At 40.1% G+C, this 21,688-nt stretch overlaps 1 protein-coding gene across 1 annotated transcript in view; it reads left to right on the top strand.

The window, feature by feature from the left end:
• The window catches only part of LOC142750413 (cadherin-related family member 4-like), a 144,541-nt gene that overhangs the window by 68,285 nt on the left and 54,568 nt on the right, over positions 1–21,688 (top strand). The window contains exons 9-13 of the mRNA XM_075859415.1: positions 2,591–2,682; positions 5,720–5,830; positions 9,816–9,925; positions 15,996–16,141; positions 17,664–17,844. Coding sequence (XP_075715530.1) covers positions 2,591–2,682; positions 5,720–5,830; positions 9,816–9,925; positions 15,996–16,141; positions 17,664–17,844 — 640 coding nt within the window. The remainder of the gene's footprint in view (positions 1–2,590; positions 2,683–5,719; positions 5,831–9,815; positions 9,926–15,995; positions 16,142–17,663; positions 17,845–21,688) is intronic.

Genomic DNA, 21,688 nt, shown 5'->3' with positions numbered 1-21,688 from the left:
AAAGAATTTAAAGCGCCAAAATCTCTGTTTTCTGGTCACCTTAGCTCTAAAAAAGATCCTGTGGGGTCAAAATGCTCACTATACCCCTAGAAAAATTCCTTGAGGGGTGTAGTTTCCAAAATAGGGTCACTTTTGGGGGGTTTCCACTGTTTTGGTTCCTTCCGGGGCGTTGCAAACCCGACATGGAACTGAAAACCAATTCAGCAAAATCTGCGCTCCAAAATCCAAAAGGCGCTCCTTCCCTCCTGAGCCCTGCTGTGGGTCCAAACAGCAGTTTATTACCACATATGGGGTATTGCCGTAATCGGGAGAAATTGCTTTACAAATGTTAGGGTGCTTTTTGTCCTTTAATCCTTATAAAAATGAAAAAATTCTATGTTTCCACAGAAAAATAGGTGATTTTCATCTTCACAGACTAATTCCACTAAATTCTGCAAAACAAACTGTGGGGTCAAAATGCTAACTATACCCCTAGAAAAATGCCTTGAGCGGTGTAGTTTCCAAAATGGGGACACTTTTGGGGGGTTTCGACTGTTTAGGTACCACAAGACCTCTTCAAACCTGACATGGTGCCTAAAATATATTCCTAAAAAAAGGAGGCCCCAAAATCCACTAGGTGCACCTTTGCTTCTGAGGCCGGTGTTTCAGTCCATTAGGACACTAGGGCCACATGTTGGATATTTCTAAAAACTGCAGAATCTGGGCAATAAATATTGAGTTGCATTTCTCTGGTAAAACCTTCTGTGTTACAGATTTTTTTTTATTACAAATGAGTTTTGGCAAAAGAAATGAAATTTGTAAATTTCACCTCTACTTTGCCTTAATTCCTGTGAAACGCCTAAAGGGTTCAAATACTTTCTGAATGTGGTTTTGAATATCTTGAGGGGTGCAGTTTTCAAATTGGGGTGATTTATGGGGACTTTCTAATACAGAAGGCCCTCAAAGCCACTTCAGAAATGAACTGGTCCCTGAAAAAATGGCCTATTGAAATTGACTTGAAAATATGAGAAATTGCTGCTAAAGTTCTAAGCCTCGTAACGTCCTAGAAAAATAAAAGTACGTGAAATGGGGGGATGTTAACTAATAACTATGTTGTGTGGTATTACTATCTGTTTTACAAGCAAATACATTTAAATTTAGAAAAATGCAAATTTTTGCTAAAATTTGAAGTTTTTCACAAATAAATATTGAATTTATCGACCACATTTTTTCACTAACATTAAGTACAATATGTCATGAGAAAACAATCTCAGAATGGCTTGGATAGGTAAAAGCATTCCGGAGTTATTACCACATAAAGTGACACATGGCAGATTTGAAAAAATCATGTGTCCACAAGGCCAAAACAGGCTGTGTCCTAAAGGGGTTAAAAAATGCATGCAAAATCTGAAGCAGGTCTAAACTGTGTGAACAAGGCCTAATAGTAGCATTCTGACTACACACATTTTCTTTTGCTTGGTAGGTAAAAGTGATAACCTATAGACATATAGTGATCATCCCCATTGAAGAGGGAGGAAGAGTGGACATATTTTGTTATAAATTTTCTTTTACCATAATACAGGAAACATTTCTGCTAATCAATATTGAACTAGTTTATCCACACCATTCTTTTGCACACTGTCTCACATTTATCAAACGTGGCATCATTTTAGCCAATGTCGAAGCTGAACCTAGACGGTTTTACTAACATATGTTGCGACAAATTTATGACAGCATTTGCTCTCTTTGATAAATCTGTCACAATATACAGCACTGTCTTTATTTTTTACACTGGCCACTTTTACAAATTGACGTGCATGGTGCAAATTGCTCTTAATTCTGGTGCAAATGGTTAATAAATATGTTGTGCAAATAATAAGTAGGCACAAATACACTGTTGATGTCTGATCTCCAATACAGTGGTCCCTCAGGTTACAATATTTTCAACACATAATGGCACAAACACTACCGATCGGAGGCACATGCGATTGGCTGGAAGATCCAGCTAATCAACATGGACATTTCTCAGGTAGAATACCTGTACTACTGAAGCGCATGCACTGATTGACTGTCTAGTAGTGTCTTTCTACAGTACAGTACGGTACAACATGCTCTGTACTGCTCTTTACTTTAACCACCATGAGTTGCTCCTTTGGACACCAGGTAAGGGCACCTCAATTTTATTTTTCCAGTGCACTGTGTGGAATGTACAGGACCCTGAATAAGCTCCTGTCCTCATCATAGAAAGTATTCCACCAGCTTCCAGCAGCTCATTCAGACTTTTATATATAAGAATTAGCTTTATCTGTATTCGTTTTCTGCTTATTTTTCATCTTTAGTTTTCCTTTTTTTTTTTATTTTGTGTTGACATTTTGGGGCTTTGGAATCAATTACTAGTTATTGTTAGAATTATGGTTTCAACTACTTTATATAATTAATTTTATTCCCTTAAAGATAATTTTTTTTAGCCACACCTTAAAGTTATATTGTCTAGACCTAATCTGTTTAGGTCTAATCTGACCTTCAAATTTGGTTATCTCAGGACTGTTTGTTTAGAGGCAGAATTTTTTTTTTTATAATACAAAATATCACATATTTTTGTCTCTACCAGGCATCACTTTAACAGTTCCAGAAACATTTCCTATGCTGACCAACCTTTACACCGTTCTTGCTGAAGATCTAGATGAAGGAGATGATGTGACAGTATGTTTTTGTTTTTAACTTTGTTCTAAGTACCGTCTTAAAGGAAAACTGTTTAGGAAAAAAAAGTTTCCTATTGGAATTTGTATTATTAATATCGTGTTATTTCTAAAGCGCCAACATATTCATAAGCGCAGTACAGATGGCAGTCACTTACAAGTACCTGGATGTAATGCAAATACAAGCAGTACATACAAACTCTTGCAGATGTTGACTCTGGTGCTGTCCTATTTAAAGAGGCTCTGTCACCAGATTATAACTGCGCTATCTCCTACATAATCTGATCGGCGCTGTAGTGTAGATTACAACATTGGTTTTTATTTTGAAAAACTATCATTTTTGACCAAGTTATAAACAATTTTAGATTTATGCTAATGACTTTCTTAATAGACAACTGGGCGTGTTTTTACTTTTTACCAACTGGGCGTTGTACAGAGGAGTGTATGACACTGACCAATCAGTGACCAATCAGCGTCATACACTTCTCATTGTTCCAGCCCATTGTTACAGTGTGACTGTGCAGTGAAAGAAGCTGGGCTGGAACAATGAGAAGTGTATGACGCTGATTGGTCACTGATTGGTCAGCGTCATACATTTCTCTCCACAACGCCCAGTTGGTAAAAAGTAAAAACACGCCCAGTTGTCTATTAACCCCTTAATGACCAGCCTATTTTAGACCTTAATGACCAAGCCATTTTTTAAGTTTTTCCATCGTCTCATTCTAAGAGCTATAACCTTTTTATTTTTGCGTCAACATAGCTGTATAAGGTCTTGTTTTTTGCGGGACAAGTTGTAATTTTTAATTGCACCATTTTGGGGTACATAGAATTTATTGATTCACTTTTATTAACTTTTTTTGGGGGGGAATAGAAAAAAAACAGCAATTTTGTCACACTTTTTTGCGTCCCAAATTTACGCCGTTTACCGTGTAGTATAAATAACACAATAAGTTTATTCAGTGGGTTGTCGCGATTGCAACAATGCCAAAATTGAGAGTCCTCTCACATGCTCTCCCCTCTGCAATCTATCCTGAATGTAGCAGACAGGCTTATCGTTCTGTCCAACCGCTACACTTGTAAAGGGGTCAGTTTTTAGTGAGTGTGGCCCTTTACCCTGACACGTGACCCTACCCAAGGATGACACAGTAGTGGAGGCAGACACAGCACTGTTCATTGAAACAGGACTTTTACTCCAGCTTGGGCACAAAGCATAATGTTTACAGTCATACTCAGCATAGCGGTTACAGGGTTGGCCCACAGCTAGGCGCTTACAGTCTCTGAAGAGCACTTAACTTGGTGGCTACACTATCTGAAGGGCACTTTGCTTAAATTTAACCGAAAAACCAAATGTCCTTCAGAGACTGTAACCATTTCTGGTGTTTGGTCAGGGGTGACAAGGCCTTTACCTGCCCTCAGTTCAGGATTTACGCCGGAAGTGGTCCACAACTACTGGCAGAATACACACACAGGACCTCTTCTAGTCACAAAACACCCTCCCTGGAAGACCCAAGTTACATAACAATCTGGTTAGGATCTAGACGCTGGAAGCCGTCCGAAACCACTTTGCGGAACACAAAGGATTTGCCTTTTTAGCGACAACAATTGGCACAACTCACAGACATCATAGACCTACTTTAGTTCTCTGCCACCCTTAACCAGAGACCTAGCGTGCCTGCCGAGTAAAAATCACAACAGGTTCAATACCTGTGAAGAAAAATGTGTTCGAATATGGCACAATACAACATGACCGTCCAGTTAACTTTACTGAGACATCAACAGCACAGGTACACAGCAACAGAAGAACAGTTCAAGGGAACTACTGTGTGAGGGGTGTGGACCAATGTCCAAATTCACTTTTGCCAAAGCACTACCTTACATAGTCCAAACCTAAACTAAATGATTTATAATTTATCTATTGCAGTATGTATAAGGCTAGGGCTACACAGCTATATAGCCTAAGATTGCTAGTCGCACTGCCTGCATCACAGGTAATGAAAGTTTAGGTAAAAAACGCTGTGGCCAGATGTTGCTTTAAAGGCTATAAAAGCCTTTGAAAGTGATTTTTTTTTTTTAAATAAAAATGTTAGTCAGTGGGTGCAACTTTAAAATAAAATAGTTTTTCAAATTATTTTTACTTTTTAATTTTACTGTATCGTTCGGTGAATCCTGTACCCATCAGGTCCACAGGACTGACGAGTTCAGTGAAAGCGGGTCCTGCGTGTCTCTGATCATAACTTAGATGTGGTCGATTACAGGTGGATCCTGCGTGTCACAGACATGCAGGACCCACTGACACTGAACCCGTCTGTCCCGCAGACCTCACAGATTCAGGTCTTAGTATGTTTGGTGCAACTTTATATTTTATTAAAAATTATTTTTACTTTTTGAGATACAGCTTCTCTGTATTCTCTATACAGAGCAGCTGTATCGTTCGCTAAGACCTGAATCCGTCAGGTCCGTGGGACTGACGAGTTCAGTGTCTGCGGGTCCTGCTTGTCCCTGACATGCAGGATCCACCTGTAATTGATCGCATCTAAGTTATGAACTTAGATGTGATGTATAACAGGTGGATCCTGCATGTCAGAGGCAAGCAGGACCCGCAGACACTGAACCCGTCAGTCCCACGGACCTGTGTGTGTATAAAAAAACAAACCACTTTTACAGGTGTACATAGCCTTTAAAGTCTATATTAAAATATTGAAAAGGCTATTTACAAAGTGTTTTAGTTTGTGTCATTTTTGGGTGCAGTGACATTTTTTTCAAAATCCAGCATGCTCTGGATATAATGTTTTTTCTGGCATTTTTCTTAGAGGCTTCTCTATAGGACATAAAAACCGCCAGCAAAGAACAAATGTTACATTCATAAAATGCTGCCATTTTTACATGTGTGTTTTCATGCAGTTTAAAATGGCAGACAAAAACCCGTGTGAAAAAGACCTTACGTTTTTTATGATCAGATGATATTTTGACATAATAAACTGTATGTAGAATTGTATTTTTGTCACATCTTTGCATTTTTATAATCTCATTTCTTTATCTAGTATGAAGTCACTCATTCTTCTCTTCGGTCTGATATCTTCTTTTCATTGAATCCTGATACTGGCATTATTTCTACAACTGATAAGCATTTGGACTATGAGTCAGACCCAAAGGTAAGGTACAGTGCTTCAATGTAAATACAGTACACATTTGTACTGAATGTTAATACCTTTTAAAGGGTTGTTATTATGTTGTGTAGAGATGAGAGAAACCAAACATTTTTCGTGCCAGTTCATATCCAGTGAATGAATCAGTGCTAAGGTGAATTTTCCCAGTTTGATGTATTATGTATCATATTTAGTAATTAAATAAGTACCCAAACTGCCTGCCCTTAAACATAGACCAACCACTGTCTCCTCTTTCCTGGTCATGTCACTATCATCTGAAAATGACATATTGTTGAATATTTGTATTGTGTATGTGTGTAAAAAAAAACACGTTATTTTTATTTTTTTTGTCAAGTTTATCCATGTAAAAATCCATTTTAAAATATAACCTTTTTTACATGCGTTGTAGGTAGGCTCTTTCTCCAGAAAGATAATCTATAAAAAAAAAACAACATTTTATTGTGCAGTGAATGTAAACAGAATGGCATGCCTGATGTACTTGCCTGAACCAAGATAAGCAATTTTTAGTTCTGAGTTAATAAGGATTATGGGTTAATTGTGGAGAACTGGTAATACAGAATAATTTCCTAGGTCAGGGCACAAAAGTTACTATTCTGCTTTAAAGCTGTGATGGTAGGTTAACAAAAGAATGCCTTTGGATGTAAATACAGTAAAACACAAACAAAAATAATGTTAGTTTTGTATTAAAGAGATAAACATAATTAGTTATAATCAGGGTATCTGGTATTTACACAATCAAAACAGAATAGGAAATTGAGGTACATGTTTCCTCTGATCAGCAGATTAAATGGTTATTCTAATTTCGTAAAGTGATGGCATATTGATAAAATATGCCATCTCTTTCTGATTGGTAAGGGTCACACTGCCGAGACCGCCACAGATCCTGAGATTGAAGGGGTCGTAGTGTTTACGTTTTTCACTGAATATGCCTGTGGCTCCTTCATTCTCAGGATCTGTGGCGGTCCCAGATGTTGGACCCCACTAATCAGAAAGTAATGGCATATCCTAGCAATTTGCCATTACTTACTGTGATGAGAATAACCCATTAAATAAACTAATTAAAGAAAACCACAAGTTCAACTGCAGTCAAAACCAAACCTCCATTCCCATTCAAGTCCAGGATTCCGGGAACCTGTGCTGTTATATATATTTTCCTTGCAATGAAGAGCAGCTTTTGCTGTCCCTGTGCCTAATTGTGGTCCCACTGTCCTAACATGAAAATAAAGCATCACCAGAAGGGTCCATTAGCCTGACTTGGTCTCTACTGAAGATACTAATAGATTAATGCTATATTGACAGCAGATATTTAGTAACTATTCTTCCCAATTTACATAGTACAAGGCATTACAGACTTTTAGACCTTTAAAGAACGTTTCCATCTAAAACCTAAAAAATGCCTTTAAGATATAATATGCTGACAAATTGACAGTTGATCATTGGTTTCTGCGAAAAGTGACAAGCAACATGGCAGCAAAAAAAAAAAATTATGTAAGTTAAAAAAAACACAAAGATAATTAAATACTTTAGGTGTTACTTTGATTTGCTAAAATGAGGCAATCTTTCTGTTTTATACTGGGTATACATTCTGTGTTTTTGTCGTATTTTTGTTGCATTTTTTTAATGCTGGAAAGAAAACGCATATTAAGGCTGGATTCGCACACAGCGTTTCGCTGCATTTTTGTGAATTTTTTGTGGCGTTTTATTGGCTTTATTTAGTGCAACCAGATGTTACAGTAAAGTATTTAATTAAATATAAATTTTACTACATACAAATGTGCTTTGGTTTTTGTCATTTTTAAGGCAATTTTGTGTTCAATTGCATTTTCTTTTCAAAAGCAGCATGCTCTGGGTATGGCGTTTTTTCAGACTTCAAAAACGCAAGAAAAGTAGTACGTACAAAATGAACAATGTGAAAAACTCCACCAAAAACGCCATTAAAAGCACTATAAAAAACTTAGTTGGATTTAAAATGCATTTTTTTTTGATCCAATTTAAAATACCAGAAAACATATGTGTGCAAAGGAGGCCTTAAAATGTATCCTATGACCAGTATATTGAAACATTTTTACAGAAGATGCATGTGTTTTTAACTGGTTCAGGACTAGGCACCATTTAATCATTTTTAGCACGCGTTAGTTAAACAGCTATAAGTTTATTTGTTAGGCTACTGAATGATTTTTAAATGTTTTATTCGTGATCAATTCAGATTTCTTTTATTATTATTTTCATACACATAATTTATGCTTTTTCAACATTTTCAGGCTTATAGCTTAAAAAAAATATGCTTTATTAAATTTTAGCAAATTTTATCTGGTAATAATATAGTTACTCTAATAGACTTTATTTGTGATCATGATTGTCTACTGTATATCTTGATATATTACATTTAAGGGAAATTGGGTCAGGGCTAGCATTATGGTAATCATTGGCAAAGGGCAACACTTTTGTTTTGGTGAGGTATTTTGTGCCATTGCTATTTAATTTATTTTAATTTAATTTTTTTACTTTAATTTTTTTTATTATTATGGCCTGTGACTAAAAAGGTCAGAAAACTCCTTTGAGGGACTTGATAATTTTATTTTATTTTTTTTACACTGTACTTTTCCGCTGTAAACTCGTGTTGCACAGAATCCCCAGGGCAATTCAGCTCTGTTATATTGACTATTGTCACTGTTAGGGTATGTTCACACGTGCACGGCCGAAATTACGGGGCTGTTTTCAGGAGAAAACAGCCCCGTCATTTCAGCCGTAACGCCATGTGCAGGCGCTTGAACACCGCGTCCATTACGGACGTAATTGGTGCTGCTTTTCATTGGAGTCAATGAATAACGGCTCCAATTACGTCCCAAGAAGTGACAGGTCACTATCTTTTGACAGCGACGCGTAAATATACACCTCGTGTGAACAGACAAACGTCAGCCCATTGCTTTCAATGGGCAGATGTTTGTCAACGCATTCAAGCCGTAATTTCGGACGTAATTCCAGGCGTAAAACACCCAAATTACGTCCGTAATTTGGCCGTGTGAACATACCCTTAGGGCTGTGCTGGATATATTCAGACCTAGAGGCAGCCTCCTACTACTGGACTCCCGGCAATCATATGACCAGTCGCATGATCACTGGGACCAATAACTGCTCTATTCTATAGATAGCGCTCATTGAGCACTATATACGTGAGTACAGAAAACAAAAAAGCGGGGAAAACTGCTACATTCTTCTCTCCAGGGTTCCTAGCAGTCCCTGACAATCATTTGGGCATCAAGCTTAAACACGTGCGGTATATATACAGTGGGCTGTCCTCAACCAGGTAAGATGCAGTTTTCTTACACGCAACAAAAACGCACAATGTGATTCCAGCCTTAAAGGGAATCTGCCACCAGGTTTATGCCGCTGTATGTGATGGCAGCATAAAGTGGTTCCAGAGATCTTGATTCAAACGCTGTTACTTACTTTTTCAGCATTCAGTAGTTTTTGCTAAAATTCATTATTTTCTTCAGCAACTAATACTCATGAGCTGTGGTTAGCCAGGCCCACCGGCCTCTGATTGGCAACTTGCTCCCCATGCACAGTATGAGGAGAAAACTGTGAATCAGCGGTGGGCGAGCGGGGCTAGACACAGTTCATGAATATCGAGGGCTCCGGAGTGCGAGCGCATCATTAAGAGGTCTCTTTGCTCGGCTTGCGCTCAGGAGATAAACAACGATTTTATGATAAAGACAGAACATTACAAGATAAGTGACACATCACTGGAATCAGGGTCTCTGGCACTACTTTATGCTGCCCTCAGATAGGACAGCATAAACCTGGTAACAGATTACCTTTAAAGGAAAATCCTTTTTGAGTTAATATATTTAAATAATATTTTGAGCAAATTGACATCATGAATATTATTACATCTTATACTTGCATGCATCAGGGCTAAAGAGGAATTTGTTTTTTATTAATCACAATAATGTTTTGCTAATTACAGAAATTTGTGATTTCCATCACAGTGAAAAATGTAAAGCCAAATCCAATGTCCTGCACAGGCTTAATCACAATCAGTCTCCAAAATGAAAATGATGAAAGTCCCGTTTATCAGTAAGTACAATAGTTTCTATAATAGTTACTGTATAACGAGAAAGTAATATAATCACGTGACCACACTGTCCATAGCTTGGGCCACGCGTGCATGAATGAGAGATCTCAGTGGTCATGGACAATGCTCTCATGTAATTATATCATGTGAAAACAATTAAAGGGGTTGTCCATGTATGGACAACTGAGGACCTATCCACAGGTGTGAGTATACCCTTAGGGCAAAGCCCCACGTGGCGGAATTGCTCTGGAATTCCGCTGCGGACACTCCGCAGCGTTAATCCGCAGCGGACCCGTTTCTCCATTGCCTTCCACTTCTTTTTAGTAGGGTTCGTTTAGACGAGGCGGAAAATTCCGCTGCGGAGCATAGGCTGCGGTGTGGAATTTGGTGTCCGCAGCATACAATGGTTGTTGCGGACCAGTGGCGGACTGGTTGCGGACCAGTGGCGGACTGGTTGCGGACTCATTGTGGAAGTTCTCCATTGACTTCAATGGAGATTCTAAATTCCGCAATGAAGTCCGCAGATGTTATGTAGATGTTATGTGTGCTGCGGATGCGTATTGCTTTTTTATCATGACATTTCTTCATTCTGGCTGGACCTATGTATTTCTAGGTCTACAGCCAGACTGAGGAAGTCAATGGGGCTCCCGTAATTATGGGTGACTACGTGTGTGCACCCGTAATTACGGGAGCGTTGCTAGGCGACGTCAGTAAATAGTCACTGTCCAGGGTGCTGAAAGAGTTAAGCGATCGGCAGTAACTGTTTCAGCACCCTGGACAGTGACTACCGATCCCAATATACAGCAACCTGTAAAAAAAAATAGAAGTTCATACTTACCGAGAACTCCCTGCTTCTTTCTCCAGTCAGGCTTCCCAGGATGACGTTTCAGTCTAAGTGACGGCTGCAGCCAATCACAGGCTGCAGCGGTCACATGGACTGCCGCGTCATCCAGGGAGGTCGGGCTGGATGCCGAAAGAGGGACGCGTCACCAAGACAACGGCCGGTAAGTATGAAATTATTTTACTTTCACTAGGGAAAGTGCTGTCCCTTCTCTCTATCCTGCACTGATAGAGAGAAGGGAAGTACTTTCACCGCAATACGCAGCAGCTAGTCCGCATCAATTTACTGCACATTTTGGGCAGATCCGCCACAGAATCTGCAACGCAGATTCTGTGCGGCATTCATGCGGACAGCTGTCGAAGAAAACCGCCACGTGGGGCCATGCCCTTAATGTTATTAAACTAGCTAACCCCTTAAAGGCTGGGTTTTCCCACTGCATCTTTGGTGTGTTTTATTTGCTGCGATTACCACTAAACAGCGGCATAGCAATTTTCTTTTTGCAAAAGAAAACACGGCAAAAAAAGGAACCAAAACTGTAGCGTGAACACCCAGCCTTAATCTCTGTGAAGAACTTTAATTTAGATTTGTCGTCTCAAGTGCCCAGAGTATGAAATGTAGGGGGAGTTGCGTTATTCTGGTCCACGTGTTCTTGCACTAGATACAGCATTAGGCCTCGTTTACACGAGCGTAATATACGTGCGTGCGACGCACGTGTTTTCACATGTGTCGTACGCTCCTATATTAGTCTATGGGGGCATGCAGACAGTCCGTGAGTTTTGCGCAGCGTGAGTCCGCTGCGTAAAACTCACGACATTTTCTATATTTCGCCGTTTCTCGCGCATCACGCACCCATTGAAGTCAATGGGTGCGTGAAAACCACGCATGCCGCACGGAAGCACTTCCGTGCGAACTGCGTGATTCACGCAACAGCTGTCAAACTCTGAATGTAAACAGAAAAGCACCACGTGCTTTTCTGTTTACAAACATCCAAACGGAGTTTCATAATGATGGCGGCTGCGCGAAAATCATGCAGCCGCGCATCATACACTGATGACACACGGAGCAGTTAAGTGCCTTTTGCGCACGCAAAACGCCGCGTTTTTGCGTGCGCAAAATGCACACGCTCGTGTAAATCAGGCCTTAGGCTATCTTCAAAACTGCGTTGGGGGCTCTGTAGCAGATTTCATAAAATCAGATGGGTAAAATAGTGCTTGGCAGGACCTGACGGACCCCATGAGCTGTTGCAATATTGCAGAGAGAGTTAAAAAATTCTCTTTTAGATCAGGCACAAGAGCCCTCATATACTGAATTCAAAGCAACAGAAGAGCTGGTTACAGCACACAGACATGAGAACCCTACTCATTAATATCATACAACTAACTTGTCAACCCATTTTTTATCTTAAATTATGCAACCAACAACAATAAAACCTTAAGTTAGCCATAGACATAAGGTAGATATTAACTAAAAGCTATCACCACCGACCTTCCTATAAAACATGTACCGTATTTTCCGGACTATAAGGCGCACATAAAATGCTGAGAATTTCTCAGAAATAGAAAGTGCGCCTTATAATCCGGTGCGCCTTATATATGAACCCGACAGTAAAGAGAGGGGTTCATACAGGATCCTTTACCTCTATCGTGGGCGGCAGGGGTCGGCGGCGGCATACCACAGCACACACCATGCTCCTCCCCCCCGTGCGCCTAGGAATGAACTGAAAAAGTACGGTAAGGGTATGTGCACACACACTAATTACGTCCGTAATTGACGGACGTATTTCGGCCGCAAGTCCCGGACCGAACAGTGCAAGGAGCCGGGCTCCTAGCATCATACTTATGTACGATGCTAGAAGTCCCTGCCTCGCTGCAGGACAACTGTCCCGTACTGTAAACATGATTATACTACGGGACAGTTGTCCTGCAGCAAGGCAGGGACTCCTAGCGTCGTACATAAGTATGATGCTAGGAGCCCGGCTCCTTGCACTGTGTTCGGTCCGGGACTTGCGGCCGAAATACGTCCGTCAATTACGGACGTAATTAGTGTGTGTGCACATACCCTAAACGTTTTGATTTGCAATTACAGCTGAACCAGTTGCAAGTTATTGTTAAAAAGTGTAATAAATTTTGACTTGCAGTCTGAGCAATGGTTTATTTAACGGTAATGTGCTGCGCCTTATAATCCAGTGCGCCTTATATATGAAACATGATTGCTTATAAGGCGCTCATAGAAAGTGCGCCTTATAATCCGGTGCGCCTTATAGTCCGGAAAATACGGTACACTCGACTGCATGTTTATTTCAATAAGGAGAGGGAGACAATCCTGGCAACAGCTTGTTTGTTGGCAGAAAAAAAGGATCACGCGTATTACATTACACATTCGCTGTAATTTGCCTTTGGGGCAAATTCGGGAAGGCACATTAAATTGTCAGTGAATCCTATCCAAATTGGCAGGGAACACCAACATTAATGTAAAGTATATAGGCAGCCTACGGAAAATATTTTTGGGAGATCAAATGTCAAACTAAAACAGACTTGCATAGTAATAACCTTAAATTATTTTTATTTGTATATTGAAAAGTAAAACAATTTTCCAATATATTTCTGTATTAATTCCTTATTGTTTGCAAGATCTCTGTTTGCTGTAATTCAATAGAAACCTTCATTATTTATACCCAGTGGATAAAAATATGTCCTGGTCATGTGTTGAACATACAGGTGCTGGGATCATTAGGGTAAGGCCACACTGTGCGTCATTGACGCGGTTTTTTGTTGCGGTTCTGTTGCGTTTGAAAACCGCATGCGGTCAATTGCATGGGTTTTTTGTCTTGCTGCAGTTCTGTTGCGTTTTTAAATGAAATAATTGATGGACATAGTTTTCACTCGTGTTGAAGTTTGTTAGGTGCTTCCTGTATAGGGTATGTGCACACGATAAGTGGCTTTTACGTCTGAAAAGACAGACTGTTTTCAGGAGAAAACAGCTGCGTCGTTTCAGACGTAAAAGCTCCTCCTCGCATTTTGCGAGGTGTCTTTGACGCCCGTAATCTTGAGCTGTTCTTCATTGACTTCAATGAAAAACGGCTCAAATTACGTTGCGAAGAAGTGTCCTGCACTTCTTTGCCGAGGCAGTCATTTTACGCATCGTCGTTTGAAAGCTGTCAAACGACGACGCTTAAATTACAGGTCGTCTGCACAGTACGTCGGCAAACCCATTCAAATGAATGGGCAGATGTTTGCCGACGTATTGTAGCCCTATTTTCAGGCGTAAATACAGGCATAATACGCCTCGTTTATGCCTGAAAATAGGTCGTATGAACCCAGCCATATAGTTCATTATAATGCATTGCAGAACTGTTAACAAAAACGCAAGCAATTCAGCAACAACTTTGGCAGCGCGGTCATTACCGGCATGTGGTCGGACATTATGAAGATTCAGTTAACTGCACAAAAAACACATTGTAATATAATAGCAGCAGTCTGTCCAGAACAAACATGTCACCATTGACATCTATTGAAAAATGACTTGCTGCAGTTTATAAACGCAACATAAACGCACCGTGACTGCACCGTGTGGCCTTACCCTTAGAAGACACAGCTCTGATAACGGCACTGTAACGGGCCAAGCACCTGTGTGTCCATCACATGATCAGGACAGCCTAAGGGCTAAATAGTATTTTTCATGTGTTTTTGTAAAGTAAAAAATGCTGCTTCAAGAAGTTAGCTGTGTGTGAATGGGACAATACGTATTTACTTTCAGGCAATACATTTCTATGTGTGTGTTTATGTGATGTAAATTGTTCTCAAAACTATAGAATGCTCACATAGGTCAGATTTGCTGCAGATATTTCCACACTAAATCTTACTAGGATTCCACAGGGAATTCAGTCAGATTTGCACTGCAGAAGATTAAAAAAAAGAAAATCATTCTGCAAAAATCTGAACCGCAGGTAAATTTTTGCATGGAAATTTTCTGCAGCGTGTGGGTGAGATTAAAGGCGCAGTACCAGAATCCACAGGACAGGTGACAATTGTCTGATCGCTGGAAGCCCCACCACTGGGACCCCCACTGATCGCATGGATAGGTGATAATTGTCAATTCTGGTACCACCCCTTTAAAATCTCATCCACTTTGCTGCTGCAATGATTCTATATAGATTTTCCGCTTGCAAATCTGGACGGAAAATTTGCAGCAATTTCTTCTACGTGTGAACATACCCTTAATGCATAATTTGTGTAGTTTTCAACTCCTAGATATTAATGCAAAAAATGCACCACAAACAAAAACAAATGCATTCAAATATTATAATAAATGCATTTAAAAATAATAAAGAATGCATCCATATTCTACACCTGTTAGAACTAGCACTCACTCCTTCTAAATTATTGTAGTATTATAAAATAGCCCCCATTTTAAGTCAATCCTGACCCACAACAAATTGATTACTGGACAGAGACCAGTTTAAAAGTGTTTTCCAGCCAATAAAAATGTATTGCCTATCCTCAGGATAGGCCATCAATAGCTGATGAGTTAGTTGGGGTCCGACTCCCGGGACCCCCGCCAATAAGCTGTTTTGAAGGGGCCGCAGCGCTCCTACGAGTGCTGCTTCCCCTTTATTTCTTCTTGCCCACTGGGAATGTTCGACACACATTTAGTGGTGATTCACAGGTATTGCAGCTTTCTTCTCCCATTCACTTCAATGAGAGAAAAAGCTGCAATACCTGTGAATCACCACTACATGGTGATGGAAACTGAAACCTATGGTTTCCGTTTGTGTCAGTCAGGGCTCCATTGTGACGGAAAGCTCAGACTAAATGTCGGAACGGAGCCCCGACGTAGATGTGAACGAAGCCTAACGTGATGAACTCTCATGACCCGAGTTTATGACATATCCATTTAACAGATATTACTGTAGTCTATGGTGACAGATGACACTGTTAGGACATCAGTCACAAACTGCTTTTAACGTATACATAGGGAGCTTTACCCGGGACATATGTTAAACGTAGTGCAATACAATAGGGGTAATATAAGGGGGACCTAAATCAGTTTCAGAACTAAAAAATGCATCCATAAAAAAAATGTGTGAACCTAGCCTAAGCCAACTTATGCATCCAGAATATTTATTATTATTTATCATCTTAGTAGGATCTAGGTAGGCTAATGCAATATATTCTGATGCTTTTATAAATAAAAAAACAAAATAATGAAACTGTTATTGTTTAATGTCATAGAAATTTACCAAATAAAACTATTGACATACCTGAAAATCTTCCTCCTGGAACAGTTGTACTTAAATTACAAGCAACTGACCGAGATGTTGGAGACAGTGTACACTATGAATTTTTTACAACTTATCCTGGACTATTTATAGATGAGGGTAAGTTAAATTATAGATGACAAAACACATCTAGACCTTGTTCATATGGCGCATTTTTTACATGTATTTTGGCGCATTTTATTTGGCAAAATACGCATCAAATAACGCTTGGATTATGCTTCATTTATTTTAATGGAAATACGCATCATTAGTGCATATGGTGATTTACACGTGTGTAATTAAATTTGCTTTGTGTAAAAAAGAAATGTCATGTCAATTCTTTGCGCGTTTTACGTGTCATGTACTCCATTCATTTCAAAGTGAGGAAAATAACACATGAAAAAGAGCATAGAGCATAGGAGTATGGACATTTAGCTGTAATATGCTGCCCCTACATAGGGCAGCATAGTTAGCTGACAAATTTGCTTTAAAATTATAAGATGGTAATGAACTATATCCCCATCAATAGGTATTTGCCAGTCTTTTTTTAACCCTTCAGCTAAGGGGGGCTACCAGGGCACTTGCCCTGGGTGCAGCATCAGCAAAGGGCACAGCAGGGCCCACCTCGACATAAAAAAAAAAATAATAGGCCATTATCTATTAGATTACTCCAAAAGTTAAGAGCCAGTAACATTTTAAGATGTTGCAGTGTCGCTGTATATATACATTTAAATATAAATATATATATATATATATATATATATATATACACACACACACACACACACACACACACACACACACACACACACACACACACACACACACACACACTTTAACCCCTATACAGAGATCTGGATGTCACTGCTGGGGAAGCTCAGGTCGCTACCCCCAAAGTAGTCTCCCCTAGTGACAGCCAACGTAAGCAGGCGTAGTACTAAGTCTATAGACAGTATGCAAGGTGCGGTATAGCAAGGGTCAGGACAGATTATAAATGGGCACTCAGGGTTGGTCAAGCAAAAGTCCAGGCCAGGCCGCAGAGGTTCATCACAGATCACTAACAAGAGGTCAGGACAGGTGGCAGGCAAAGGATAGTCATAGATACAGGCAAAGGTCGATCACAGAAAATCCAATTAAGTAATCGCAGCAAATCTCTAGACAAGCTAGAAAGAACCTAGTTTCTTAAGCAAGGGGTACAGTGAAGGGAGGACCCTTTATACCCAGGAAACGCTGGGTGGATAATTTGACACACTAAGAGCCAGAGCAGAAGGTGGGCCTTGGCGGCTTTACAGGCAGAGATTGGGTGAGAGGAGTAGCGCCAGCCAGAAACCAGAAGTTGCCAGGACCAAGTAAGTATAGGTTCCGCAGCAGGGAGCGGCAGCCATTACAGTGTATATGTGTGTGTGTGTACGTGGAGAGGTGGAGACACCATACTGAATTTTTCTCCATGTGAAGAAAAGCTTAGAAAAAGCTCTGTCTCAGATATCAAGTACCATGAATCCCAGGTAACTATATATTAGGAAGGGGAGAGATGTTTAGCCTTGGCGCTACCACAATATGAATTGATGTACTGACATGCCATAGTCTTGAGAATAGGTTTATATTTAGAAAATGTGTTTTTATATTTACTTTTATATGGCAGATTCTGGAGAAATAAAAATTGCCTATCAATTGGACTATGAAGATCCGCACATTGTTCATGAACAACGGCTCATTGTTCATGCATTTGATAATGACAGAGTTCACATAACAGCAGCTGAATTAATAGTGAGACTAACTGATGTTAATGATAACTATCCACAATGTGAGGGCTACCCCAATATGTGAGTACAATATTTAATTCAATTTGACTGATAAATACCCTGCAGGGTATATGCACCAATATAGAACTGTTAAATTTTATCTCAAATCCTGATCACTATGGAGATATCAGGAACCTTAAAGGAAGTCTGTCACCAGAATGTCCGTATTAAACTAGTAACAGTGTATTGTAGAGGAGACTAACCTGTTTCTAGCGTTTCTTTTCAATTTCTCCTTACTGCCTCCTTTGTAGAGAAATCCGTTTTATTAACTTTATGCTAATGAGCATTTAGGTGCAATGAGGGCGTCACCGTTGCTCCTAAATGCTCTTGTGTCGCTCCCCAGTTCAACCCCCCTCCCTCCCTTCTTACATGGATTGATGGGGGCCTGGCAGTGTAATCGGCGCGTTCATGCCCGAGCCCCGTACTATCTGTAATGCACGCGCATGTCCCTGCATGCGCAGTACGATCTTTCTGCTCGACATTCTAATTGTCACTACTGCGCATGCGCCGAATAAAGAGCGGGGACGCTGCGCATGCGCAGTAGGGTCGAATAGAACGTCAAGCAGAAAGATGAATAAACTAAGTAAAACGTATTTCTCTACAAAGGAGGCAGTAAGCAGACTTTTTTTTTAGCAACTCGCGTTTTTCGTGGCGTTATTGGAGCTGTTTTTCTATAGAGTCAATGAAAAACGGCTCCAAAAACGGCTCAAGAAGTAACATGCACTTCTTTTTCGCAGGCGTTTTTTAACATGGCCGCGTAAAAGAAACGGCCTGTGGGAATAGAACACCGTTTTTCCCAATTTTTCGGCCAGTTTTCGGCCAAAAACAAACCATGTGAACATACCCTTAATCTCGCAGACAATACCCTGTTACGAGTTTAATCTGGACATTCTCGTGATAGACTCCCTTTAAGGGTCCTTTTACATGTGAAGATAAATTTGTAATTCGAGTGCCAATCGAATATATAATCGTTAACGTTGGAAAGACATGCATTCATATGTAACAATAATCTATGTTTTCCATTAATTTGATCACTTTTGAGATCGCTTGTCTTTCCGACAATTGCCAATTCCACACTTCCTGTCTAGCAGATGCATGTTTACATGAGGAGATGTACCACCAATAAATAATTTTTAGGTCTTCCTAAAACATTCGATCAACAACAAACAATGATTGCAAACTTTTACTCAATATTAAAAATTTTTACACGATCATCGTCCCAAGTAAAATGCACCTAAATACAGTGAGCAGACAAATGGTTTTTGTTAATACACCGTGTTCCAAATTATTATGCACATTGGATTTAAGTGTCATAAACATTTAATTATTAGTTTTTCAATTAAACTCATGGATGGTATTGTGTCTTAGGGCTCTTAGGGTCATTGTAATCAATCTCAATCTCTAGGGTCATTGTAACCTGTGATAATTAGTTTGCCAGGTGTGCCCAATCAAAGGAAAACTATTTAGAAGGACGTTCCACATTATTAAGCAGGCCACAGGTTTCAAGCAATATGGGAAAGAAAAAGGATCTCTCTGCTGCCAAAAAGCGTGAAATAGTGCAATACCTCGGACAAGGTATGAAAACATTGGATATTTCAAGAAAACGTAAGCGTGATCATCGTACTGTGAAAAGATTTGTGGCTGATTCAGAGCACAGACGGGTTCGTTCAGATAAAGGCATAATGAGGAAGGTTTCTGCCAGACAAATTAATAGGATTAGGAGAGCAGCTGCTAAAATGCCATTGCAAAGCATCAAACAGGTATTTGAAGCCGCTGGTGCCTCTGGAGTCCCGCGAACCTCAAGGTGTAGGATCCTCCAGAGGTTTGCAAGTGTGCATAAAGCTATTATTCGGCCACCCCTAAACAATGCTCACATGCAGAAACGGTTGCAGTGGGCTCAGAAATACATGAAGACTAATTTTCAAACCGTGTTGTTTACTGATGAGTGCCGTGCAACCCTGGATGGTCCAGATGGATGGAGTAGTGGATGGTTGGTGAATGGCCACCATGTCCCAACAAGGCTGCGACGTCAGCAAGGAGGTGGCGGAGTCATGTTTTGGGCTGGAATCATGGGGAGAGAGCTGGTAGGCCCCTTTAGGGTCCCTGACGGTGTGAAAATGACCTCTGCAAAGTACGTAGAGTTTATGACTGACCACTTTCTTCCGTGGTACAAGAAGAAGAACCGTGCCTTCCGTAGCAAAATTATCTTCATGCATGACAATGCACCATCTCATGCTGCAAAGAATACCTGTGTCATTGGGTGCTATGGGCATAAAAGGAGAGAAACTCATGGTGTGGCCCCCATGTTCCCCTGACCTCAACCCTATTGAGAACCTTTGGAGCATCCTCAAGCAAAATATCTATGAGGGTGGGAGGCAGTTCACATCAAAACAGAAGCTCTGGGAGGCTATTCTGACATCCTGCAAAGATATTCAAGCAGAAACTGTCCAAATACTCACAAATTCAATGGATGCAAGAATTGTGAAGGTGATATCAAAGAAGGGGTCCTATGTTAACATGTAACTTGGCCTGTTAATTTTTTTTTTATTGAAAGAGCTTTTGATTTCTGAAAATATGACCTCCTGATGCTGCAAATTCAACAAATTACCATTTTAGTTCTCTTTACAACCTTTAAAATGTTTTGATCTCTGTTGTGCATAATAATTTGAAACAGTGCATTTTGAGTTTTTTACTTCTAAAAAAAAAACTGTTATCATTAGGAGATTTGTTCAATAAAATTTGCATTATACTCCAACGGTTGATGGCTTGAAGAATATACTGACTGTCATTTGCATCGACTATATAGGAAAATCAGCGAAAAATAACATTTGCATAATAATTTGGAACGCGGTGTAGAGTCAGTGCTCTGGAGTTGCATTATTTGTTTCAGGCTGATAAAAGATTGACCTGAGCCCAAGCACTGCTATGTCCAATGCTTTACTATTTCCTATTTAACCTATATCTCATATTGACTGCTTAGGGTATGTTCACACGATTAACAAAATACGTCTGGAAATACGGAGCTGTTTTCAAGGGAAAACAGCTCCTGATTTTCAAAGGTTTTTGAGCAACTCGCGTTTTTCGCGTTGTTTTTCGCTGCGTTTTCTACGGCCGTTTTTGGAGCTGTTTTTCAATAGAGTCTATGAAGTCCCAAGAAGTATCCTGCACTTCTTTTTACGCGCTATATTTTGACAGCGACGCGTAAAATGACAGCTTGTCTGCACAGAGCATCGTAAGACCCATTGCAATCAATGGGCAGATGTTTGCCGACGTATTGGAGCCGTCTTTTCAGGCGTAATTCGAGGCGTAAAAAGCCTCCATTACATCTGAAAAGAGGTTGTGTGCACATACCCTTAGATTTATAAAGGATGGGACTTAAACTTGCACCTTTGTGTATTTACTCAGATTTAGGGTATGTTGACATGACATTTGTTTGAGGCAGAAAAACAGGAGGCTGATTTCAAGGAAAAACAGCCTCTGAATCCAGCCATTTTTGCAGCTGATTTTGGGACTTATTTTGAGGTGTTTTTGGAGCTGATTTTCCATTGACACTACAAAAAAATGCATCAAAATATGTCTCAAAATACGCTGATAGGGTATGTTCACACGATGAGAGGCATTTACGTGTGAAAAGACAGACTGTTAACAGCTGCCTCGTTTCACACGTAAATGCTCCTCCTCGCATTTTGCGAGCCGTCTGAGACGCTCGTAAATCTTGAGCTGTGCTTCATTGAGTTCAATGAAGAACAGCTCAAATTACGTGGCAAAGAAGTGCCCTGCACTTCTTTGCCGAGGCAGTCAATTTACGCGTCGTCGTTTGACAGCTGTCAAACGACGACGCGGAAATTACAGGTCGTCTGCACAA

Source organism: Rhinoderma darwinii, chromosome 3 (genome assembly GCF_050947455.1).
Source record: "Rhinoderma darwinii isolate aRhiDar2 chromosome 3, aRhiDar2.hap1, whole genome shotgun sequence".
Classification (NCBI taxonomy): domain Eukaryota; kingdom Metazoa; phylum Chordata; class Amphibia; order Anura; family Rhinodermatidae; genus Rhinoderma; species Rhinoderma darwinii.
The sequence above is the reverse complement of the archived record's forward strand: the minus strand, read 5'-3'. Positions and strand labels throughout refer to the sequence as shown.